Below are 25,693 nucleotides of genomic sequence, written 5' to 3' on the forward strand. Positions count from 1 at the left end.
CCCCAGCTCACCCTGGGTCTTACCTTCCCACAAGCCACCATGGACAGGGCCACTTGGTACCAAAGGTGAAATTCTCCAAATGCAAACTTCATGGCTCGCTCTAGGCACTGGGGAGAGGGAGACGGTCAGTACTTCCCCTCCAGGGGTCCTTCCCACACCAGCCCACCCCATACCCTTCCAGGGGAATCTCTGCCCAAGTCGCTTCCCGCAGGAGGTCGGCAGAGCTCACACTTGGTTCCTGTCAGAAAACTCCAGGGGTAACCTGTCTCTGCCACTCGCATGCTGTGTGAACTTGTGCAAGTCTCTCACCCTCTCTGGCCCTCGGTTCCCACCTCCATATCATGTGAACACCTCACAAGGGCGATGGTGAAAACCAAATGAGATTGGTTAAAGTGCTTTCAAAATGTAAACATCAAATAAAAATAATAACAGCTGACAATTCTTCTTACTATTGTGCCTGGCACCATACTCAGCTTTCTACATGTATTAAGTCATTTACTCTTCCCAGTGAAGAAGGTTCTCTAATTACCCCCCACTTCACAGATGAAGAAGCTGAAGCTAGGGCCAGTCAGTGGCAGACGTACTGACTCTAAAGCCCGTGCATAAAACGCTGCCCAAATGTACACGCTTCCTTCTGCTCTTCTCTACGACCACCGAGAAAAACCGTCTGTTCCCTGGCCACTCTGATCCTGGGCCACTCCAAGTCAGGGGCTGCCTGTGAGATCTGACAGTCACCATCAGAAGTGGTTCCAGGTGACAGAGGCAGAAGCCAGCATTCGAGGCCAGGATTCACTGTGTGGCCGTGGTCAGGCAGGTGGGGGACAGAGGTGAGGGGTACAGGACCACACAGCAGATACTTTCAGAGCTTGGTGGCCTGGGTCCCCCCGTGCTGGCTCAACTGCACTCCCTGCACCATCCTGGGCAGAAACCCACCTCTCTGGGCCTCGCCTTCCTCACTGGTGAACTTGAGAGACCGCTTATCCCCCCACGTTAAAGAAGGTATCTGCTGGAAGCACCTCGCACGGTGCCTCGGTGTGAGTAAGGGCTCAGCAGGCGTGACCGCCCCTCCTCTCGGGAGCCCTCCCAAACACGTGCAAAGAGAAGGCCACCTGTACAAGGGGCCGAGGGCCCCCATGCCACCCTTGATCCCAGCCTGGATCTGAAAGCTCAAAGAAGCGTGCAAGCCATTCGCACTGTGGGGAGGGGGCAGGAGAGAGCGGCAGCTCTGTGCTCCTGGTCCCCACATCCTGGAGAGGGACCACCCTCTGGGCCCAGCCCATGGAGCACTGCCCCGGCAGTGTCTGCCCAGTACAGTGGGCGTGCTCCAGGCTCCCGACCACACCCAGCTCAGAACCCTGCCAGGACAGGTCGTCACAGAACACCAGCATCACCTCTGGGGGAAACTGAGGGGTGCATAACTTTCCTCCTGTGCTTCTCTATACAACACCATGCGTTCTTTCCAAGAAAAAACACATGAAAATATCTGTAAAACAGGGTTTCCCTGGTGGCGCAGTGGTTGAGAGTCCGCCTGCCGACGCAGGGGACACGGGTTCGTGCCCCGGTCCGGGATCCCGCATGGGGCGGAGTGGCTGGGCCCGTGAGCCATGGCCGCTGAGCCTGCGCGTCCAGAGCCTGTGCTCCGCAACGGGAGAGGCCACAGTAGTGAGAGGCCCGCGTACCACAAAAAAAAAAAAAAAAAAAAAAAAATCTGTAAAACAAATAAACAAAAACCACCCTGCCAGTGAAGGGCAGCCCTCTCGGCACTGGAAATAAGACAGTCCCCAGCTGGGTCTCCCAAGAACAGAGCTGTACCCCTTGGTGGAGGCAGGGGAGGGGCAGCGGAGGAGGCTGTACCTCGGAGAGCATGACGTACTGGCCCCTCCTGCCCAGCGTGATGCTCAGGAGGTCGTAGATGGCCGCAGCGTTCCGCAGGCTCACTGCCCGGTCCTCCTCCTGCTCCGGTGCCCGGCTCAGCACCACATCCCGAGTAGCCTGTGGGGAGACCCGGTTTAGGGAAGAGCAAGGACAGAAAATGAGCAGGTGCCTGTCCCCACAGGGCCCCTGCCTCTGAGGCCCAGTGACCGTCGCCCTTTTGCTGCTGACCCAGGCCACACTCCTAGAACCAGCCAGAGCCTTTCCCCACCCCCAGGACAGAGAGCAAACCCTCCACCCACAGCCCGGGCTGGGGTGAGACGGCAGTCCTGAGGGCCCATGCTCCTGAACTTCAGTGTTTTATTCTGCAAACAGTCAAATCTACAGAAAAGCCACAAGAACAGTACCATAGCAGTAAACCCAATTGTTAACACTGACCACACTGGCTTTGTCTCTCTAATAATAATAATAGTAGTAGTAACAGTAGTAGTAGTTAAGGCAACTTGGCCCTTCACTCTAAAGAAAAGAGGACAGTCTTTCTATAACCACAACAGAAATGCCAAATTCAGGAAGTGGAACGCCGTTATTTCTATTCCCTAATACCAGCTCATATCCAGATTTCGCCACCTGTCCCATTGATGGCCTTTCTGGTAGAGTCATCGTGCCAGGATCCAATCCAGGATTGGTGCCATGTCTCTCGTGCCCCCTTTCGTGGGAGGAGTCCTGCAGCCCTTGCCTGGCTCCAGGATACTGGCATTATTGAGGATACAGGCCAGCTGTTCTGGGGGACAGCTCCTTGTGTGTGTGTAACCGTCCACTCACAGAAAGAGCTTCAGATAGCATCTGGAACTGACTAGATCAGATGGGCGGCTCTGCAGCTCGACTCACAGGACGGGCGTTTGGGCTGTGGCCCCTCCGTGCCCTCTTCTCTTCCTCTGCAGGCCCCCCAAGTCCCTCTGATAAGGAACCTCATACCTCCTTCCTATCACACCTGCGTCCAGCCCAGACCTATCCCTGACTCCTTCTGACTACGGAACCCTCCTCTCTGTCCCTCCTCAAAACCCGGGGTCTCTGTGCTTGGCATGTGGCCCTCAGGAGTCCAGCAGCTCAGAGCTGCCTGGGCGGGGCGGGGTTTGCTGCTCAGAGAGGGGAGGGGCGAGGGGAAACGTGCTTTAGGAGTGGGCGATTCTGTACGATCTGAAGGGGGAACTCTGTATCACCCCATCAGGGTGAAATCTCCCCGTCAGGAACTGGGGACCCTTGTTCTGTGGCCTGTGGTCCCACCCTCTCTTGTACACTCACACCCTGGGGACAGCACTCAGGCTCGGGAGTAGCGAAACAGGAGTCACGGGGATCCCCCGCAGGGTGGGGACTAGGCTGGGGATGCTCTGGGCCCCCCATGTCTCCTACACACAGACACACACACACACAGGTACACACAGACACACACACACACACTGAGGGCTGTGCCTGAGCTGAAGCGAAGCTGGGTTCTGGCCAGACGCCCCCACTGGCTGCTCCCAGCATCCTCCCCTCTCCTGCCTCTTCTCCCCTCTGCCAAAGGGGTCTCTTCCCAGCATCCCCCTCCGTCTGTAGAAGAGGCTGAACCCCCTTCCATGAGTTGGGACTCGCCCTCCTCTACTTCCCCACAAAGGACTGCAGATCCAAGAACTTGGCCTTTTTGACAGAATAAAAGGGACCTGCTGACTCTTAAAACGCAGATCCCCACTGGTCAGGTTCAAACAATGCTTCAACAGGTGGTCCTCACAACCTTCTTCCGGGCAGGACTACTATCCCCTCCTCCAGGTCAGGGGCTGAGGCTCCCCAGGGTGATGACTGCAGAGGCAGAAGCTCAACGGCCTTTGGACTGTAGGCTCTGGACGTGTCCTACCGTGCAGGCCTGAAGCACATTCCCACAGAGGCTTCTGGAAGCCAAAATACCTATAAGACCCAAGGACGTGACTCACCCAGGGAGGGCATTTCAGTAAGGCAGGCCAGGGGCCAGGGGTCCTGATGGCTGCCCTTCTAGGTACAATAGGCAAGGGCTGCCCACCGCCCTGACGGGCGTGGACCTGCCCCAGGAAAGGATGCCGGGGATGCCAGGATATTCCCAGAAAGGCTGAGCACCAGTGCCAGCCTGGTAAACAAGAGCTGACGGTCAGGTGCCAAAGGGTTAAGGGAGAGGAATGGAGAGGGAAAGGGCCAGAGAAATCCCCCTCCTTCCTGGTGATATCCACCCACACAGGCAGCAACAGGAAGAGAGAAGAGATTCTAAGGAGAGCCATGGCAGGAACTATTACAGTGAGAAGCACAAAACTCGCTCTGCGCCTGGCCGTGGACCTCCCCACTCCTCCACCTCCAGCAACGCCCCAGCTCTCGCCGCCCTGGGTGGGCCCCTGAGAGGCGGCCCCCACCAGGCAGCAGTGGGGGTGGGGTCGGGTGCAGGAGGTCAGGGAATGAGAGGATGGGAGACACAGTCCCTGCACTCAGGGAGGGGCTCTGGAAACGGGATGCAGCCGCAGTACACAACAAACACAGTGAGCGGATCTGACCTAGAACTCTGGTGGGAGAGACAGGTCCTGATGGAAGGCTGCCTGCAGGACACATCCAGGATCGGGGACCCACCCATGCAGACTAGTCCCATGCAGGGGATGGTGAGCAGTGAGCTCTGGTCGCCCTATCCTCCAGGCGCAGCCCCTGCCAGACCCCACCTCCCAACTCCCCCACTTTCTGTGGCTGCCATGAGACGCTGCCCACCTGGCCAGCTTCTCTCCACTAGCTCCCAAGTCCTTCCCTGCAGCTCCCTCTCCTAACCGAGGCCCATCTTTGTTCCGTCTGTCAATGTGGATGCCTTTTGGCTCCTCAAACTCAATTCAAGGATCCCTTCCTTCTGCCACTGTCCCCGACTTATCTCAGCAGGCAAGGCTGCCCACCCCCCCCATCCTCTCCCAACCCTGGGAACACACCCGGGCCCCTGCACACCCCACTGGCTCATGGGTTTTCGGGGCAGGGATGCATCTCACTCATCTCGAGCCTCCCAGCCCCAGCACAGGCCTGCACACAGCACTCTCAAGTGACATTAGAAAGAGAAGGATCTCTGGGCCTGGTGTGGAAACTTCCTCCTGTTGCCCTAGACCTTGACCTTTAAGAGAACAGCGTCTCTGAATGTGTGTGCCTGGTGGGAGGGAGGCATGAATTTCCAGCTCTGGGCAAGCATTAGGTCGGCAGGACAGGAACAGAAGAGGGGCTCACAGCAGCATCTCCTCTGCCTGGGGACCGCCCCCCAACACACAGACAGTGGGGAAGGCATCTTCTCGGGGGTCCTCAGGACTTGGCATTTGTGCCAAGAGGAAAGCGTGGGTCCCCAAAGGAACGCCAAAAGCAGAAGTTTGCCGAGTGGTTGCTGTGGCTTCGGGGCAGGGCTGCAGTGAAATGCTCCAGTGCTTGCAGGGCAGCTGGGCAGCATGTGTACGTAACCATACAACAGGGTGGGGTGGGGAGAACTGGGGCAGAAAAAAAAGAAGCCTCGGGGGGGCTGGCAACAGGGTAGGAATTCACGCGCAGCTCAGGGGCCAGAGCAGGCCTCAGTGCACAGGGCCTCAGACCCTCTGGGGGCTTCAAGTCTCTACCCAGGGCATCCCAGGTGTCCCATTCCCTCCTCTGCTACACTCACCTTCCTCAGGCCACACTGCTCCCAGCTCCACCAGCAGCCTGCCTTTAACTAGTCCCAGTCACACTCTTTCCCTTCCACCATTTAAATGTCCTCACATGGAAATCCTCCGATCAGATGCAGTGAGAGACATGAATCGTGCAGAAACTAAATGGTCTTCTCAACACCATACTCCTTACTGGTTTGGGGATAATGGCAGGCTATTTTCCTCTGTTTTCCCCTGCAAAACCCCCAGGTCCCCCACCTCTGGGGGTGCCCTGCTCTTATTTAATCCATGCATTTAATCCCAGGCAGGGCTCAGCAGCTGTCCCTGAGACAAGCTCCTAGCCTTGGACCCTCTGCTGTCCTCCCAGGGGCAGTCTCCCCAGACTAAGGGACGTTCACCCCAGGCCTCCAGCAGGTCAGAAGAGGAAAAGCCAAAGAAACGTGGTCCTCCCCACCCCACCATCATCCAGTGTGACCCACTTGTGGTCTTTGGACACGTATCCATGAAGCAAATACGGGGCCACAAGGGCATCGCCATTCCCCGAGGTGGGGGCAGCCCACGTGACACCTCAGGCAAGATGGTTCTTGCTCAAACAGCCATCCCTCATGTGTGTGCCATGCATTTTAGGAACTGAATTATCACTGCCATGATCTCACAGTAACCCCACAGAGGGGCAGGATGAAACTGCTGATGCCCCCTTTGCAGGCAGGGAAACTGAGCCCCAGAGGGTGTACTAACGTGTGCGGGGTCTCCAGGAATTAAGGCTGAACCTCCGATAGCCAGTCCAGGATGGCTTCTGCTGCCCTGAGCACCTGCTGTCTTGTGGGCTCCTCTGCCAGCCCTGGTCCCCACCCTCTGCTGGCTGCAGGGCCACAGACAGCACTGACCTTCACTTCGCCCAGTCCTGTTTCTCCTTTGAGCCTGGACACAGCAGGGTAGAAGAAGGAAAGGAAACTAACTTGTAGAGCACTTTGTAAGTGGTATCTCATAATACTGACAACAACCATCTCCTGTTCTACTGTCCTATTTTACAGATGAGAAAACTGAGGCCCAGAGAGACCAGGGAGGCTCCTCAAGGCATACATATAGGGGGTTTAGGACCCAGATTAGAGCCTAGACATTCTGACTTCACCCCTGGCTCTTCTCCTGCCTCCAGGTGCTTCCAAGGAAGTGTCCACTAGCCCCGCCCATGCCATCAGAGGCCCTCAGATGTCTCTGCTTAGGGAAGCACCAAAGCAAAACACAGGCTGGACTTTCTCAGTCAGGCCTCAGGTGCTGCTTCTCTGCAGAGAACAAGCTCCTTGGACCACATCAGCCCTGTTCTCAGGGACAACCTCTCTGCTGGCCAAGGACCCAGCCTCAGGGCCCACTGCTCACCTCCAGCAATCGCCCCAGAAAGGAGTCTCCTGGTGCCAGTCTGCCTGGCCCCTGCCCCTCCTCCCTGGAGGATGCTGTCCCGTTCTGCTCGTGCTGTCACCCCCACCGGCAGCCATCATCACCACCGGCTCTCCAGCCGCCAGTCCACAGAGCCAAGGAATAACATGCTCTGTGCCGTGTCCCATCTACACGGCGGCCCCAGCCAGGCCCCCGCCAGCCCACGCTCCTGCGCATCGGGCTCCTACAGCAGAAATCTTCCTGCCAACGAGGGCGCGAGGCTCTCCCACCTCCACTGCTCCGAGGGTTCTGAGCTGGCAGCATTAACAGACCCTTTCCGCTTGCAGCCTGCAGCACAGCAGGACCTCACGTCACAGCAAACCAGGCGCCAGAAGCTGAAACTATCTGTGCTCATCTGCTAAGACCCGAATGGAATCAAGCCCGAGAAGCGTTTTTGTTTTGTTTTGTTTTTTTAACCAAACAGTATATCCTCAAACCAATTTTTCTCCCAACCAGACCTGAATCTAAATGTTTTCTAAAATTAATGACTCAGAACCAGGTAGTCATCAGGATAAGACGCATACATGCTCAACACCCACAATGTACCAGGCAGCTTCGTGCTCATTTTCTTACTTCATCCACCCAATGCCTGCAAGAGAGACCTTATTAGCCCCATTTTACAGAAAACTGAGGATCAGGGAGGTAAGAGACTTGCCCAGGCTGCACAGGTTGTGAACGGCCAATTCAAGATGCAAGTCGCTGGGGGCCTGATGTTGGGCACGGATGGCAGTTCGTTTGTTAACCTGCAGGATCCCAGGCCCCAGGGGCTTACCCCCCCGACCCTCTCTCACCCAAGCCTCTGTGTCCTTTCAGCTCCCCAAAGCCTGACACCGGCAGAAGCTTCTCCCCCAGCTGAACGGAACTGGGGCTCGAGGATTCAGTTTGCTCTAACACGTATTTTTATGCCTTAGATCAAGATTTGAGAAATGGCAGAGTCCTGTACCTCCTGGTTACCCAACTGAGAAAATCAGGCTGATTTTGACACATGGTTCTTTCAACCACTAGTCAGAAAGAGAAAAACAAATACCGTATGCTAACACATATATATAGAATCTAAAAAAAAAAAAAAAGTTTTTGAAGAACCTAAGGGCCGGACAGGACTAAAGACACAGATGTAGAGAATGGACTTGAGGACACGGGGAGGGGGAAGGGTAAGCTGGGACAAAGTGAGAGAATGGCATGGACATATATACACTACCAAACGTAAAACTGATAGCTAGTGGGAAGCAGCCGCATAGCACAGTGAGATGAGCTTGGTGCTTTGTGACCACCTAGAGGGGTGGGATAGGGAGGGTGGGAGGGAGACGCAAGAGGGAGGGCGTATGGGGATGTATGTATACGTATAGCTGATACACTGTTATACAGCAGAAACTAACACGCCATTGTGGAGCAATTATATTCCAATAAAGGTGTTAAAAAAAAAACAACTAGAATATGCATTTGAGGTTCAGCAGACTGAGATAATTCCTTCTGATCTGGGGACCAGGATTTCCTCTGTGTCCCCAGACACATGTTCCACTGGGTAGGAAGACGCCTGGGACGAGCGCTGTGATTTAACTATTCCTCACTCTACCCCCGGTGCTGGGCACAGCTCAGCACACTGTCGCTGCTCAAACAAGACTGGATGGTGGAGAGATGAGTAGGTGGGTGGGTGGATGGGCATTTTTAAGTGTCCTTTCGGTGCTGAAAACTCAAAACTGAGTTCAAAACACAAATCTCCTTTAGCCAGTTATAACTCACGTCCCTTGCGCTTCTGTGAAAGCATCTGTAAGGTTTCTATTTACCTCTTGAAAGACAAGGGCTGCCCGATTCATTCCCATCACACTCAGCCCGAAACAAAAACCGTACTTCAGGTACCAACCCCACACCCAGCCCCCAGGCAGCCTACTCCTCTGAGCTGCAAACCACAAAATAGGGGCGGACGTGCTCAGGAAACCTGCAACACCCTTTCCTGAAGCAGCTAGCTGTGGAGAAGTGGAGAGCTGTGATGATTATGCCTCCTGGGCTGGCTGTGCTGGAATAGCTGTTACTGCCGCATAAAGAATTCTGCAGGGATTAGGAGAACCCAAGGAGCAGCCAAGGCAGCTGCTGCTTCTAGAGGTTTCTCCCTATCATCTGGAGCCAAAGCCAGCCAGCACTAAAGGGAGATGAGGAAAACCCTGCTGGCACATGGAGGCCGGGCTGAGCCTCAGGGGTCGGCTGAAGGGTCAGAGCAGGAGCCTGGCGCCCACACCTGACGGAGAATGTGACCTGCAGGAAAGGAGGGCGTAAAATAAGGGCGAGTGAGAAGTCAGAGGCGGTCTGGTCACTCTGAGAAACCGCGCGGAGCCACAGCGGCCAGATCCGGATCCCAGGTGGAAAGCCCTCGATAGATGAGACACCAAAGCTACGTCCATCGCCAACGTCCTCCCCCAAATACCTGAAGCTCCTAGATGTGTGACAGGCTGGGTGTGAGCAGGAGGAAACCAACCAGCCAGCCCTGGAAGACTGCCTCCTCCCAGCTACGGCACACTCGGCGTCTGAGCACTTCTGCTGCTCTGCAGGCCACAGGGAAGTCCCACGACACCCGCCTGGCCAGCCGGCCTGGATCCCCCGAGTGGCCGGTGGAGGCCAGCCGGCCACATACCCTCTTGAAAGAGCTGCTTAGAGGGAAACCACCTTGGCTCCAAGTATGGGTCACCTTTTAGTAAAAGGCCATTCTCTACTTTGAGATATACGGGCAGCTTGAGGGTTTGGGGGGAATAACTTTAATGGAAAGGCATCTCAGCTCTGGTTCTGGGCACCCGGATCAAGCAATGGCCACAGAAAATACTTAGGGAGACAAAGCCCAGCCTCTATCCCTGCCAGGGATCAAAATGCTGACCATTCTCACACAGACAGCCAAGGCCTTCCTTGTTTACAAAGCTCTCCCCAAGCTCTGTTGCACTTGATCCTCAAAGTCACCCCCTTGAGCCTCTGACAGATGAGAAAACCAAGACTTAGAGCCGTCAGTGAATCACAGACGTGATCTGAATCATGGCTGCAAGGATTATTAGTATGTAACCTTGACCAAGACATGTACCTGTCCTGGACCTTACTTTTCTCACCTGTAAGATGGGAACATATTAGTATTAGACTGAATCATATGAAACTGTTATTTTTCAAACCGCTCAACACAATGCCTACCTAGATGAGATAATCAGCTTGGAATCTGGCAGAGAAAGGACCTAAGAAACGTTCCCATTTTCACCTTTTTACTTCCCACCTGCGGACAACACCGTAACCCTCAGCATAGGAAAGTGACAATAACGCCCTGTGTTTCCTGAGACAGGTGAGTTCTGTGCAGTCACACCTGATGGTGCAGGTGCTGAGATGGCTGAGGTGTGTGAAGGGGGCAGGGAGAGGATACTGGTCTATGGCTGAGGTTCCATAATTAAGAAATGGGGTTCAGTCTGTGAGAAGTACACTGTTCTCCCATGACAATCGGACCTGGCACTTGGTACCTCTACTTCCACGTTGGGCTAACCAGCTAGATGTCCCCACCCGGCAGCAACCACCTCACCTCCACACGAGCACCCACCGTGCAAACCTTTCAGGACCATGTCCCAGCCAGTCTGTCCTCGGGATCCAAATATCCACGCCCCTTCCCCGGCACTCTTGGATCCGAATGGACCCCGCCTGGCTGGGGAAGGATACACTCTCTCACCCCCGAGTCCAGGGTCCCTCTTCCTGTCTACTTGCTGGGGGACCTGCTCAGCCAGAGGCAACCCACTGACCAGAGTTCTCTAAACAAACCCTGGCATCACACAGTCCCAGGTTTCCAAAGGGACATTTGTTTTTTGCTATTTGGGGACCCAGTTTCTTAAACTCCACTTTCACACACTGCTCTCAGATGCATCATCTTAAAAAACCTAGTTCTCAACCCGGGGGTCCCCAGCTCGTAAGCTCTGAGGGGTCCCTCAGTCAGAGGACACCTGGCTTTGATGCTCTTGCCCACCCTTCCTTCAGCCCCCTTGGACCACCCATCCTTCATCTCATCACCTCCCGGATGACCCAACACACTTCTCCCCGACGCTGAGCCTCCACGGCACGTGTGTGTGTGCGTGCGTGTGCACATGTGTGTTTGCCCGGGGCAGGAGAAGCGGGTCTTGTGAAAAAAATCTAGAGAGCATTTCACGTGTGCTCTATCCGGCACACCTTACCCCCTCCGCCTTATTTTTCCACAGCACTTAGACGTCGCAACCCTGGGTAGTTGAGTAGTTAATTCACTTATTGCCCACCTCCCTCACTAGAATGTAAGCTCCATGAGGGCAGGAAGTTTTCTCCGTTTTGTTTGCTGCTGCTTCTCTGGAGTCTAGAACAGGGCCTGGCACAAAGTGGATGACACTCTGTATTAGGAGTGGCATGAATGAGTGAATCCCTTGTACAGGCACCTCGCCTCTGTGAGTTACTATCACCTTAGCGGTGGGAGCTGAGGCTCACAGAGCTTAGGTGATCTGCCCAGGGCCCTCAGCTACTGAGTGGCAGGGCCGGAACCTGAATCCAGGCCTCCTGCCGTGAAAGTACACGTTCCTTCCACCCCCTTCCATCATCACCGACCCAGCACAGAACTGTCCACGCAACCTTCTGTTGACTTGCTGATGACACCTTTTGTAATTCCAGAAGCAGGAGGTGGGAATCTGTTAGCTCGCCCAGTCCCTACTCATGCAGGGGTAGGACCCAGGCCCCCGAAAGCGGCCTTGTACTCCACACCTCGATCTCATGAGGGAGCTGCACCCCCTGAGGGGGGAACAGATCCAAGAGGCCTGCTTCAGGGACATCCCTGGGGGCTGAGCGCGGCCAGGACCCGGTGGGCGGTGCCCAAGCCCCACAGCTTTACTGCACGGGCCAGAGGCCTTGAGCTTACCATGGACTCGCTGATGAGCAGCAGCAGCAGGGCTTCCTCAATGTTATCCTTCGGGCAGTAGAGGCTGGAAGACACAGAGGGCAGCCTGGGCTGCAGCACGGCCCTCCGAAGCAGCACGCTGGCCTGCCACGCTGGCCCTTCTGCCCCGGAGTCAGCACCCGCCCTGGTAAGGTGACCTTCTCCTGCATAATTCACAGGCACTGGATCCCACCTGCAGCTCTTTATCATGCCCCAGAGGCATGGATCTGAAAGCCTACGGTGGGCGAGGGCTGGAAACACTGCAATGCTCTTGAGGGGGATGCCCCTTCCAGCCCCCAGCACCGCGTGAAGCGGCTGGGGCCAGCAGCAGACGAGAGCGAGAAACAAGCTCACAGACCCCACCTTCGATTACTGGCACAAACACGACAGACGGTGCATTAAGACCATTAGGAAGGCAGGTATCCCCCCTCCCCCCGCCCGCCAAATAATTTGTTTGGCCTTTGGGTGCCTTAGAGGATGGCCCCTCAACCCCCCACCCCAAGACCTGCCTTCTCTAGTCTATTTGGCTCCGCTGCTTCTGAAGAGCCTGCCTGGCAGGGAGCTGGGCGGCGGCTGCAGGAGAGCATGGGGCAGAGAGAGGGGCCGCCAGTGGGGACCGAACCCTGGGGACGGTGGCCTGAGCCTGGGGTGGTCCCCAGAGCAGATAGGCTTACTTGTCTCCTTCGTAGAGTTGAGGTTTCCGCAGGGCCTGTGTGATGAAGGAATTCTCCTCCTTGCTCATGAACTCGGGCAGTGGGTGGGACAGGGGGCTCCAGTAGCATTCCTCGCTCAGGGAGTGCAGCAGGACCCCTGCCAGGTGCTTGGCTGCCATCTGGCAGAGAGGGAGGAGCTCAGATGCAGGCAGGTGCTGGCTCTGCCCGGCCGCGGCCTGCCGTGCCCTCCACCCACCGTCCAGCCAAATCTGCCTGCTTGCAAATCGCTGCCCCTCCAGGAGGTCCACCACTGTGCCCCAAGGAGCCCCCTTGCTTCTCTGTATCTCCAGCACTGAGCTGCCCCACCCCGTCTGTTGGCCTGTGATGGCTCCGACTTCATCTTTTGTCCTCTCTCTTCTCCTAGACAAGAGGGACATTTCCTCCTCCTCCTGGCCCCACGGAGCCCAGCACGGCTCAGAGTACTCACAGCCCTTGCAAAGCATAAAGCCCTCAGCGCAAGCAGCTCTCTGCACCAGATACCTTTCTGATATTTGACCGAAAAGTCTAGAGTGAGAAGCAGCTGTGGCTCTGATTAGGGGTAGAAGCCTAAGAAGGTAGGCCTGAACTGGGGCAGGAAAGCAAGCCAAGGTTATTTAGTAAGATCATAAACAAATCCCTAAGAATTAGCACACCACCTTGCTAGGAAGGGATGACAGGAGGTTTCAGCATTGATCTAACATGAGGGGCTATGTGCAGTGCTGCGACGAGAAGGATGCTGAGGGTGTGGCCCAGGCTTGGAGGAAAAGAATGCTGAGATTGACTAGCAATGTCTGCCATGAGCATGACAGGGAGAGGAGAAGCACACACTCCCCTGATTCAGAGGCTGCCTGCTAGGATTTCTGCTGCCTCCCACTGAAATCAACTCCTGAATAAACCAGCCACAGCCAGCACCCAGCCCTGGGGCCTCCTCCATTACCACTTTGAAGTTCTGAGTTGCTTTGGTCTCCACAGTGCGTAGGACCTCCCGGAGTTCTCTCATGCCTTTCACGATGTTCCTAGCAGGAAGACAGTAGAAGCAGGGTCATTACCAGCCTAGTTCCCACACAGACATCCTCATCAAACCTGCAGACACTAGGAGGAGCCTGCCCATTTGAGTGTTATTTGAAAACATCCAATAATTGGTATGAAAGGTCAGAATTGTAACACCATGATCCTAGAGGCCCAGGACAACAGTGATCAAAGAATAGAAAGGATCCTTCTCCACTGTAGCTCTCTAGAAACCCAGGCCTCCGGTTTACCACCAGAAAGAGACCAGGATCGAGTATTTCAAACAAGATGTTATCTTGGCCCAAGTGCTTTGGGCTGGTGCCAGACTTTCTGACTTCAGTCAACCTCAAATCCTCCATTTTCGGGCTTCCCTGGTGGCTCAGTGGTTAAGAATCTGCCTGCCAATGCAGGGGACACGGGTTCAAGCCCTGGTCCGGGACGTTCCCACACGCCACGGAGCAACAAAGCCCGTGCACCACAACTACTGAGCCTGCACTCTAGAGCCCGCGAGCCACAACTACGGACGCCCGCGTGCCTAGAGTCCATGCTCCGCAACAAGAGAAGCTACCGCAATGAGAAGCCCACGCACTGCAACGAAGAGCAGCCCCCGCTCGCCGCAACTGGAGAAAGCATGCACGCAGCAAGGTAGAGCCAACGCAGCCAAAAATAAATAAATAAAATAAATAAATTAAAAAAATCATATTAAAAAAGCTATTAGGGCTTTCCTGGTGGCGCAGTGGTTGAGAGTCCGCCTGCAGATGCAGGGGACACGCGTTCGTGCCCCGGTCCGGGAAGATCCCACATGCCGCGGAGCGGCTGGGCCCGTGAGCCATGGCTGTTGAGCCTGTGCATCCGGAGCCTGTGCTCCGCAACGGGAGAGGCCACAACAGTGAGAGGCCCACGTATCGCAAAAAAAAAAAAAAAAAAAAATTAAAAAAAAAAAAGCTATTAATGAGATTAAAAAAAAAAATTCTCCACCTTCATCTGCCACATCCGGTCTACACTGGAATCCATCCTCACCTCTCAAGCCCTACCACCAGGGCCCTAGACTGGCCTGCATCACCTGGGGCCTAGATGACAGTGACAGCTGGTCTCACCCCCTCCAGTCAGCCCTCTGTGCCTTAAAGTCATTTGCGAGCTTTTTAAAGTGTGATCCATAGTAAGAAATACACCTGACATTGCAACCCTGTATATATGCACACACTGCTTACATAAAACTGAAGTTAAGTTTCCTGATATATTACCTGTCTCTACTATGTGCAATGCAATCCACTCCCATATTTTCTCTTTTACGTCTCCCACTACTTCCCCATTTTAAAAATGCTGGCGGCAGCCCACTAAACAATCTTGCAACCCACTGATGGGTGTGGCCTGAGTTTGAAAAACAACTCCCACTGCCCCTTGAGGGCTCTACCTGACATGTAAAAGTCATCTTGTTCCTTCCCATGTTGGCCTTTCGTCGGTGCCCCCAGGCTTACAGAATTCAGTCTAGGCCCTCAGTACGGTGTCCCAGGGCTGTCGGGTCTGCCCCTTGGCTCTCTCCCATCTCATCTCCCACCACTCAAGTCCTTTCTAAACAACCGTCCACAGTTCCCTATGTCAAGTCTTGGAACAGGTTTCCCCCACTGCCTTAAAGAGCCCTTCCCCTACACATCCTTAAAAAAATCTGTGTTTTTACACATCACTTTCCAACATCACTTCCTCCGTGCAGCCTTCCCTGGGCCCCTCCCCACACCCACCCCTCCTGACCGCATAGCTCTCGCCCCGTGTTAAGTCCTCTTTTGAAGCAAGCATGGCATTGCAGCCATTTTCCATTTACAGGCTGAACCCTTTCCCACTGTGCACCCCCTGAGGGCAGTCTTGTTCCTGAAGCTCAGCCCGGGCATGTGTGCTCAGCAAATGTCTGAGGACTGCCGCCCTCACTTGTTCCGGGGGGTTCCCTAGATCGATAGCTCGCAAGGGAAAGCAGAGGCTCCCAGGCCAGCAAATTTAGAAATGAAAGATCACAGAGGGTGAAGAGCCAAAGGTGGCAGCCGGGAAAGTCACGTGAGCCCCTCCTGCAGCTTTCATGAATGAAACAGATTCCTGGGGGCTCTGGAGCTTGGAGGCATAAAAGGACAGGAGATCAATTCCTTGCCTTCTGGGAACCTCTGGTTTCATACAAGCCCCAAATGTGCAAACCACCAACACTATGAACTCAGACTCCTGTCTGTAAGGCTGAGGATGGAGACAAAGACCTGGGGAATAGAGTCAGAGCCACAACGATACTCCCTAGCCTGCCTAGAGCTTCTGAAGAACCAGGAGGGGCAACCACCACAGGGCTCCACAGGGTCCTTAGAGATGGTTCGTGCCTGGGCACTGCTACTGAGGGCAGAGCTCACCTCTGTGGGCTATGCACGGCCCTCTCCTCTATAAAGTCAGGTCTTCAGTTGCAATCAGCATTCCCCCGACTTCTGTCATCTGCATACCACATCTACAATTTTTGCTACTAGCTGTACACCATCAGTGTCATTATTTTGTGTAATACTTTTCTTTATATCTTCTTTCTTTTTACTTCAGTAGATATCTCACCTTAATCAAGCATACCTGAAATCATGGACTTGGTATACTAGTTGCTTTGTTTCAGGGTCCTCCCCCAATACACACTTAATTTAGGAATGAGAACTGCAATTTTAACAGGATCTTGTGCCTCCAAAGTTGTATATTTTTACTATTTTCAAATCTATACGGGACTCTGACATCTAAATGAGCTCCCAGGAATTCTTTAGCAAAGCAAATAATCACCTTTAGGCATCTTTGGGGTAAATCCCACTTTTTATTGAATGCAGGTAAAGAGAAAAACCAACATAGGTTCCAGGGGCCAGGGCTAGACAAAGAGACATCTGGGCTCCTGGCTGGTGCCGACCTGTTCTGAAATGTCGGGAATGCCCCTCCGCCTCAGCTCAGCCCTCTGGGAAATGGGAAACTAGATGGGGTTTCTCCCACCAGCTTGAGTAATCCTGTCCTGGGTATAAACTGTCAGTGCCAGGTAGAGCTGGGGCTTTTCTGAGCCCCACGAGAGGCCAGCTTGAAAGATCTTTTTGTTCTGGTCTCTCACACTGACCTTTCTGAGCAAAGCTGCCACTTTTAACAATATCCAAACAGGGCCTCAAACAAACCCTGGCTCAGAATCAGGCTGCATGTGGAGAAGCCAGGAGGTCACGGATTCCAACTCAAGTAAACTCTGGCTGGCCAGGAGCAGAGAAAGAGGATATGTACATGCAGGGATGGGTCAAGGGAAACAGCTCATCTTAGGGGGGCCTCCAGGGGAGCCATGCAAGGAGGCGGCAAGCTCCCCCAGGCCCCTGGTCAGCAGTAGGCAGCGGGGCAGATTTTTCCAAAGCACTTCATCTTATCCGGTCTTTGCAACTTCTAATGAGGTTGGTGAGGGAAGCTTCACATTCCCGGGTACCAGCACAATGCTTAGAACATAGAAGGCCCTCAACAAATCACTGTGGGAACTTCCCTGGTGGCGCAGTGGTTAAGAATCCACCTGCCAATGCAGGGGACGTGGGTTCAAGCCCTGGTCCGGGAAGATCCCACATGCCGCAGAGCAACTAAGCCCGTGCGCCACAACTACTGAGCCTGCGCTCTAGAGCCCACGAGCCCAAACTACTGAGCCCATGTGCCACAACCACTGAAGCCCACGTGCCTAGAGCCCGTGCTCCGCAACAAGAGAAGCCACCGCAATGAGAAGCCTGCGCACCGCAACGAAGAGTAGCCCCCCTCTCAGCACAACTAGAAAAACCTCACGCACAGCAACGAAGACCCAAAACAGCCAAAAATAAATAAATTAAAAAAAAAAGAAATCATTGTGGAATAAATAAATCCTCATTTTCCAATCACAAAATTAAAGCCTGGAAGATGCCTGCCTTTTCAGGCCATCAATCACCCAAGGGGAGAGGTGGGTTCACCGCAGGTACCAAGGGGTTCAGATTTCACTCCCTTTTAACTAACAAGACCCTTGAGAAAGACAATGAATGGCACAGCTACACTTTCCTTTCCTGCCTATTTGAACTCCAGGACTCCCTCAACTAAGTCTCTACAAAGTGCCTACTATATACCAAGTGCCTGGATACTGTACACCAAGTGTCCTGTTCTCAACAGGCATCCAACTAATGCAGAGAGAAAGAATTAAGAGACCGAATGAGTGAATGAATAGCTTATTCACAGCCCTGCACATAACGAGCTCACAGTCTGTAAAATTAGACACGCTCATGGTTTATTCAAGAGCTTAGCAAAATATTTTGCATACAGTAGGTGCTCAACAAATTTGGGGTGGGGGGTGGGGATTTTGTTGGATTTGAAACAGAGAATGAGAAAATGTATGGAATTTTTCACTGAATGGAACCTAAACAGGCTCTGGTACGTACGACACTGGCCAGAAGTCCCCGTTTCAGGGCTGGCATTGCTAATTGTGTATGAGAGGTTTCCGGTCAAAGACCCAGAAATGCTCAGCCAGTTGTCAGATCCCAACAGCTAGAGGGTTGAATCAGGAGACAAGGTCAGGTGAAGTTCAAATGGTTATGAAGCTATTCCTTCTTGCCACAGACTCACATTATGTTTCAAATGTGAAACGGATAGCTCCCTCTTCACTCCCAGCCCCAGAAAAAGGCTGTGACACTTCCTTTGCAGGACACTGAAGACATCCAGGCAAGGGGAGCTTTCTAGTGAGGTGGGGTAGGGGCGGTGGGTGCTGACAATAAACAAAGGCTGTGCATTAAGAGACGCTGGAAGGATGTGCTCTCTCCGATGGGCCTCAGAGGTCTCCCTGTGCCCAAAGAGGTCTCTTCTGTGACCACCAGGAGGCTCTCCTGGGCTTCACTGTTGGCTGATTCTGGCCCCTGAATGCCCCTGAGAGCCTTCTGTCTCGTGCCCTCCCCCAGCACTGCAGATACTGGGTGGTTGCTAAGAATACAAAATTACTACTGACTGAACACACCCCTTACGGGGTCATACCCAACAGCAGGTTTTCTAAGGTGCCTACACACACACACACACACACACACACACACACACACACACACACACACAAACACACCAGAAAACACTCTCTCCTCTATTGTTTGGTTTTGGTACAATGAGCATATATTGCTTTAGTGATTAAAAAAAGTTTTTTTAAGAGCACGCACAAAACATGCAGCCCACCTGGTTCAACACACATGGCCCAAGCTCACTCTCAGCCCTGAGCCGAGAATGGGCTCTGTAGGTCGAGGGAGAAGAGAAAGAAACCACCCCAAAGAGAAACGGCCTCTTGCCTGCTGTGGGGGAAGGAGCCAAGTTGGCTCACGTTCTTTTTTTTATTTATTTATTTTTGGCTGCGTTGGGTCTTCGTTGCTGTGCGCGGGATTTCTCTAGTTGTGGCACGTGGGCTTCTCATTGCGGCGGCTTCTCTTGCTGCAGAGCACGGGCTCTAGGCATGTGGGCTTCAGTAGTTGCAGCACGTGGGCTCAGTAGTTATGGCTCGCAGGCTCTAGAGCGCAGGCTCAGTAGTCGTGGCCCACGGGCTTAGTTGCTCCGCGGCACGTGGGATCTTCCTGGACCAGGGCTCGAACCCGTATCCCCTGCATTGGCAGGCGGATTCTTAACCACTGCGCTACCAGGGAAGCCCCGGCTCACATTCTTTTCTTGGGAGATACTCAAGAGACCCGGTCCTAGTGAGGTCAGGGTCATCAACAGATTCCCTGGCATTGCACCACCCCCAGGTGTCCCCTGCTGCCTCACCCCTGGGCTGCTTCGTGCAAAGGAGAACCAAGCCTCCCCCACGGCCAAGACCCTGGGCCCAGTAGGCATCAACCCCCCAGCCCAACAGAAAGCTGCCTCCTGGCAGAAGCATCCGCAGTACTGCCCAGGGCGAGGCTCCAACCAGAGTCCATGGCTGCCCTCTGGTGGCAGTGAGGGGAAGTGGACCCCAGGTAGGGGCCTCCCAGCTCCTGACTTTCAGGCCAGCACTTTCAATCCCAGGTCAATTAGGAAGAGCAAGGGGCAGGAGTCAGCTGGGGGAATTAACTGCTGGATCAACAGGGCAAGGCCCTTGGGAAAAATGAATGTCCCTCAGACACTGAATGAGTAAGTGGGCAGCATAAGGGAGGTCCAGGCCTCACCGAAGCTCAGAATTAAAGGAGAAGCACTGTCTGGAGGCCAAGAAAACATCACCCACGTTACACAGTGGAGAACCCCACACCCTTTAAATTATGTCAAATCCTCAACTGGAGGGACAAGTTGGACCCTGGGAAGAGCACTGCTTGTGGCCATCTGGCCCCCGGGGCTGAGCACCCCATTCTCAGCAAGGGTTCCTCTGGGCCCTCTGGAACCTGGGTCCACCCCATGCCCACATGGGAGTGAGCTCAGGCTCTCAGGTTATAGCCCAGAATCTGTGAAGCAGATCCCACCACCTCTTCCTGTTCTTCAGGCCCTAAGGAACCTCTTCTAACAGGCAGCAGCGCCTGAGCCCCGGGGGCTCCATTCCACCTGGCCCCCGAGGACGAAATGCCTCTTTAGAGTGCCCCCCATCCCAGGCAGCACTCGCACTTCTCTGCCTTCTTTTCCTCTAGTACAGAGCACTGTCCATCGTCAACATCTGGATCCCACACTGTCATTTCCCCACTGGGACGTGAGCTCCGTGAAGTGGGTCCTCATCCTGCCCTGGGCAGGGGGCCTGACACTCCGTGGGCTCGCGGAGGCCAGCTGGGAAATGAGCTGCTGGGCTTTTCCACCTTAGCGCCATCCCCCCTACTGGGCTGTGACCTCTCTGAACACAGGGAAGGGTTTCTCCCCAACCCTTCCCAAACACCGCAAGAGCCCAGGCAAGTGCGGGTGAGTTTAACCTGCAGGAAATGGCTCTGGAGCCCTTTAAAAGACTCTCCAGAGCGGCCCTGGAGAAGGTGACCCAGTATCGGGCGTCTGCGTCCCCATCTCCCCCTGACCTCCTGCCTCTCACACCTTGGGCTAAGACAGTGGTTCTCAAGTGGGGGCAGTTTTGCCCCCTACCCCCAGCCCAGGCCACTTTTCAGTGTCTGGAGACATTTCTGGTTGTCACACTCGCGGGGTGGGGTGTTCTACTGACGTCTGTTGGGTGGAGGCCAGGGATGCTGCTAAAAGCTACCGTGTACAGGGCAGGCTCCCACAACAAAGGAGATCTGGCTCAAAACATCAACAGTGCTGAGGCTGAAAACCCTGGGCTAAGCTGACTTCTTTTTTTAACTTCCTAATAATGACAAATGTATAAGAGAAATACTGGAACCGGTGATTCACCCAGGAAGATGTAACTTTGACCTGAAGACCATGATACATAAGTACAGGAGCTCACTGATGCAGACCTACCGTGGGTGGGTGGTATCCTGGGCCCGGGACTATGTAATGAGCATGGCCTCAGGCTGTGGGGTTGGGCAGACGCAGTTCGGCACCAGACTCTGGCAATACCACCTGTTAGCCTCGTGACCTTGGGCAAGTTACTTAACCTCTCCTTCAGGAAAATGGGGATATTACTAGTTCCAACTTCACAGGATTACACGTAAAGACATTAACATTCTGCCTGACATGCAGTAAGTATTCAACAATATTAGCTACTATCAAGAGGAAAGGTGTAAAGAAATTATTTAAAGCCCACCCAGGCACCCAGGGCTACTTTATATATGTCACATTCCAGGGCCACCACGGGGCTGGATGTGTTCACAGGAAACTGAGAGAGGGGCTGAGTTGTTCCCACGTGTCCTGGGAACTGCTCCTCACATTCAGGCTTCAAATATTTGGGCTGTTTGCTTGGAAAGAAATGATGATTCAGTTTCCATTCCTCTTTATTTGGGAATAAAGGGCGGGGGTGGGGAGGGAGTCAGCATCAGCTTTAAGGACTGAAATTTGTGCTTCAGGAAGAAGAGGACAAAGACAGGGGAACAAAGTGAGAGCAACAGAAAACTAACTAAAATTACTTGGGCTTTCCTGGAGGGGTGACGGTTGGTTAATGCCTCTGCCCACAACTGACACACACACACACACACACACACGCACACACACACACGCGCGCGCGCACACGCATGCCCTGAGTGCGCAGAACAAAGACAGGGCAGGAAGCAGGCCCACCCTCTGAGAATGTGACTCAGGGTCCCAGAGAAGGAAGGAGAGCCGTAAGTCAGCACATCAAGGATCAGCCCCATCACCGGGGCCCTGTCCTTCCACACACCCCACAGGTGCCCAGGCTGCCCTTTGACACCCCCAAAACTGGAAACGGCATGGGTTTCCAGGCCACTCAGATCTAAAGCTGGAATCCCAGTGGGTGAGGTCGGGCAAGTGACTCAACCTTCTCTGAGCCCCAGCCCCTCACTAGTGGGCTGGGGTCACACGACCTCCTTCACAGAGTGTTGTACACAGAGCGTGTGGTCCAGCCTAGCACACAGCATGTGCTTGATAACTGCTGGCTCTCTCCCTCTTTCCCTCCTGACTGTCCTGGACGCTCACCTTGACCTCATCATATCTGCAGAGAAGCGAAGGGGAAGGGAGCAGGCAGCCCTGAGGGGTGGAGGTGGGGGGACCTCAGCAGAGAGGGAGTTAATAGGGCTCTGAATTCCGTACTCCAGTGTCTTTTCGTTCCCTCCTTCCTCTTGGACCCTCACACCCTGGGATACAGGACAAACAGACACCCCCCATTAGAGGTGGGGGTGGGGAGCAGAGGAGGAACTCGCTCAGGATCACTGAGTGGCCTCCACTCCCCGGCCCTGCCCTGATGCCCACCAACTCTTCAAACCAGAAGCTGGGACCACACATACCAAGTAGAGGCAGACTCGGGGGAACAAACGCTAGGCTGTGAGCAACTCGGGGGCGGCAGCAGGGTCTTAATTGCTGGGTTTCTGCTGTGGGCAGTGTAGACTGGTCGTTAATGGTGTCAGACAGTACCGGCACACACAACCCTGGCTCTGTCCAGGACAAGTCACTTATGTTCTCTGTGCCTCAGTTTTCCCATCTGTAAGATGGGGGTGCTAACAACAGCACCTACCTCAGAGGGCTCCTGGAAAGACTAAAGACACATGCCAGCAAAGCACTAAAGTGCCTGGCACAAATTCAGCTCTTAATAGGTGGCACGTATTAGTATAACAACTATTTGTTAAATGGATGAATGAAGGACACAGAACACTAAAATTAGAACTGTCCCCTTCCCACAAAATCTACTCCATGGGACTGCCATATGGAAGAAGAGCACCTCTTCTGCAAGAGGCCTTGGGAGGGAGAACTTCTTAAACAGAGAGCAGGCATCAGCAAACTCTTTTCTTTAAAGGACCAGGGAGTAAATATTTCAGGATTAGCCATCTGATCTCAATTCCAACTTCTCAGTTCTGAGGGTGAGACAGTATGTAAATGAATGGGTGTGGCTATGTGCCAATAAAACTTTATTTGCAAAAACAGGGTGACAACAGTCTCCAGCTAAAGAGAAGCAGCTGGGTGGCAGCTGCCTGGGAAGTAAAAACAGGAACCAGCCTGCTAGGCCACCGTTTCACTGAAACTGAAATGCAGTAACTGAATAGGAACAAACAAGCCATGGTGGAGCTAGAGCAGAGGCAGCGTGCGACCCGGTGACTCCCCCCCCAGCTCCACCTCCCTGGCCACAGGGTGGTTGGTCGGAGGCACCCAGGGCTCCCAGGCCAGTCCCACCCTTGGGAGGTAAACCACCTTGGCGCTCTGGGCCTCCCGATCCTCATGTCCCAAACGGGACACCACTGCCTCCCTGGCCTAGCACTTGAGAGATTTTTTTTTTTAAAGTGTAAACTTGAAGCTTGAGGCAGCAGCCCATCCAGCTGTGGACTGCCTCAAAAAAATAATAATACAAACAAATGATAATACTGCCTTAGATTTTCTAAGCAGCTGTGACGAATCAGGTGCTCTGGTAGGTGTTCATGTACAAGGAGAGAGGAGGGAGAGAGCCTGTTTCCCGGCCGGGACCTTCTCCCTGCTCTTACCATCTGGAGGACAGGATTCGTGCAGCACCCCGCCTCCTCTAACACGAGGGCAGGGTGGTGAGAGAGAAGGGGCACACAGGCCTCCTCCAGGCCGGGGTCCAGCTGGGGCAGGACTGCCTCCCCCCAGGCCCACGCCCACACCCCAGCCATCTCAGCCACCGCTGCTTCCTGGGAGTGGCCTCACCATGGCCTGCTCTGCATTCTGGGCAAGGACTCCGCTTCCTTCTCTTCCAGGCATTGAGGGCTGAAGCTCGGGGGGCTTCCAACACCCCGAATGGGATGTAGCTCTGATGGGACAGGGATGCCTGCTGGATGGAAAAGCTGCCTGGGCCAGAAACTGCGTTTCAGTCCAGCTGTTCCCCTTGGAGTCCCAGAGCGCTGGTTCCTAAAGAGTGGTCCCCAGAGACCCACACCGAACAAGGGCTCGGTGTCAAACGAAACTGAAAACTTTACATGTCTTTGCTTCCTCCTGAAAATTTACTATCTGCAACCATGCTCCTTGGAATTCCTATTCTAAAGGGTCTGAGAAGTCTTTAACCCACTGTTTCCCAAGTGTATTTGGCCTTGGACCCTCACAAGTTCCCCATCCTCCTCAGCCTCATCCTACCTCTTCTGCCCCACCCAGACTCCTCCTGTCTCTGGGAATCTCCCCTCCCTCGGGGCCCAGCTCAAGGATGACTGTCCCAGCCACACAGCCCACCAAGCCCTAAGCCCAGCTGCAGGCGTGGGCTTGGCACCTTCCCCTGATGCCACAGGGAGCAACTTCATGCAGAAGAGAGATTAGCAGGAACACAAAAGAGGCTCCCAACCAAGCCCTGAGTGGAAAAAGCAGGCGACAAAGCAGCAGTGCTGTAAGATACTATTTTGTTGTTGTTTAAAAAAGAAAAGAAAAAAATATACCTGCATATCTGTACACAGAAAGATGTGAGGGCTTCCCTGGTGGCACAGTGGTTAAGAATCTGCCTGCCAATGCCGGGGACACGGGTTAGAGCCCTGGCCGGGAAGATCCCACATGCTGCGGAGCAACTAAGCCCGTGCGCCACAACTACTGAGCCTGCACTCTAGAGCCCGCGAGGCACAACTACTGAGCCCATGTGCCACAACTACTGAAGCCTGTGCGCTAGAGCCCGTGCTCAGCAACAAGAGAAGCCACGTTAATGAGAAGCCCGCGCACTGCAACGAAGAGTAGCCCCCGCTCACCGTAACTAGAGAAAGCCCATGCACAGCAATGAAAACCCAACACAGCCAAAAATAAATAAATAAATAAATAAATAAAAAATGTGAAAAGACATACATCAAAATGTTAATAGTGGGGGGCTTCCCTGGTGGCGCAGTGGTTAAGAATCCGCCTGCCAACGCAGGAGACACGGGTTCGAGCCCTGGTCTGGGAGGATCCCACATGCCACGGAGCAACTAAGCCCGTGCGCCACAACTACTGAGCCTGCGCTCTAGAGCCCACGAGCCACAAATACGGAGCCCGCGTGCCACAACTACTGAAGCCCGCGTGCCTAGAGCCCGTGCTCAGCAACAAGAGAAGCCACTGCTATCAGAAGCCTGTGCACCACAACGAAGAGCAGCCCCCGCTCAGCGCAACTAGAGAAAGCCTGCGTGCAGCAACAAAGGCCCAATGCAGCCAAAAATAAAAAATAAATAAATTTATTTTAAAAAATGTTAACAGTGATTACCTAGAATACGGGGCCAGCAAATTTTTTTCTGTAAAGAGCCAGACAGTAAACATTTTAGGCTTGGAGTCATATAACTCTGCAGTTGTTGCTCTAAAGCAGCCATAGATATAGAAGATACCTAAACCAACAGGCAAGCTGTGTTCCAAAAAACTTCACCAAAGCAGGTGACTGGCCAGAAGGTCATAACCTGCCAGTCCCTGATCTAAAGATTGAATATGTGATTTTTAAATTTGCCCGTTTTATATTTTTATGTATTTTCCAAGTTTTCCACCATAAACATTATAATTATATTACTTACACAAACTAGGAGGGAGGGAGGGATCAATGAATTATGCATTTTGGGGAAGGAGGGATAAATTAGGAGTTTGGGACTAAAATATACACACTACTATATATAAAATAGATAACCAACAAGGACCTACTGTATAGCACAGGAAACTATACTCAATATTTTGTA

At 53.7% G+C, this 25,693-nt stretch overlaps 1 protein-coding gene across 3 annotated transcripts in view; it reads right to left on the reverse strand.

Annotated features, from left to right (window-relative positions):
* TTC7A (tetratricopeptide repeat domain 7A) overlaps positions 1-25,693 on the reverse strand; it is a 122,726-nt gene that overhangs the window by 56,313 nt on the left and 40,720 nt on the right. For 2 of the 3 annotated variants that reach the window (XM_027113179.1, XM_027113181.1), the window contains 5 exons: positions 13,495-13,573; positions 12,540-12,697; positions 11,848-11,911; positions 1,855-1,992; positions 24-107 (listed from right to left, as the gene is read on the reverse strand). In XM_027113179.1, coding sequence (XP_026968980.1) covers positions 24-107; positions 1,855-1,992; positions 11,848-11,911; positions 12,540-12,697; positions 13,495-13,573 — 523 coding nt within the window. The remainder of the gene's footprint in view (positions 1-23; positions 108-1,854; positions 1,993-11,847; positions 11,912-12,539; positions 12,698-13,494; positions 13,574-25,693) is intronic. The other variant, XM_027113180.1, reaches the window with a different exon arrangement.

The sequence above is a fragment of the Aethalodelphis obliquidens genome, unplaced genomic scaffold, assembly GCF_003676395.1.
Source record: "Aethalodelphis obliquidens isolate GAN/ISIS:26980383/991018 unplaced genomic scaffold, ASM367639v1 scaffold12, whole genome shotgun sequence".
Classification (NCBI taxonomy): domain Eukaryota; kingdom Metazoa; phylum Chordata; class Mammalia; order Artiodactyla; family Delphinidae; genus Aethalodelphis; species Aethalodelphis obliquidens.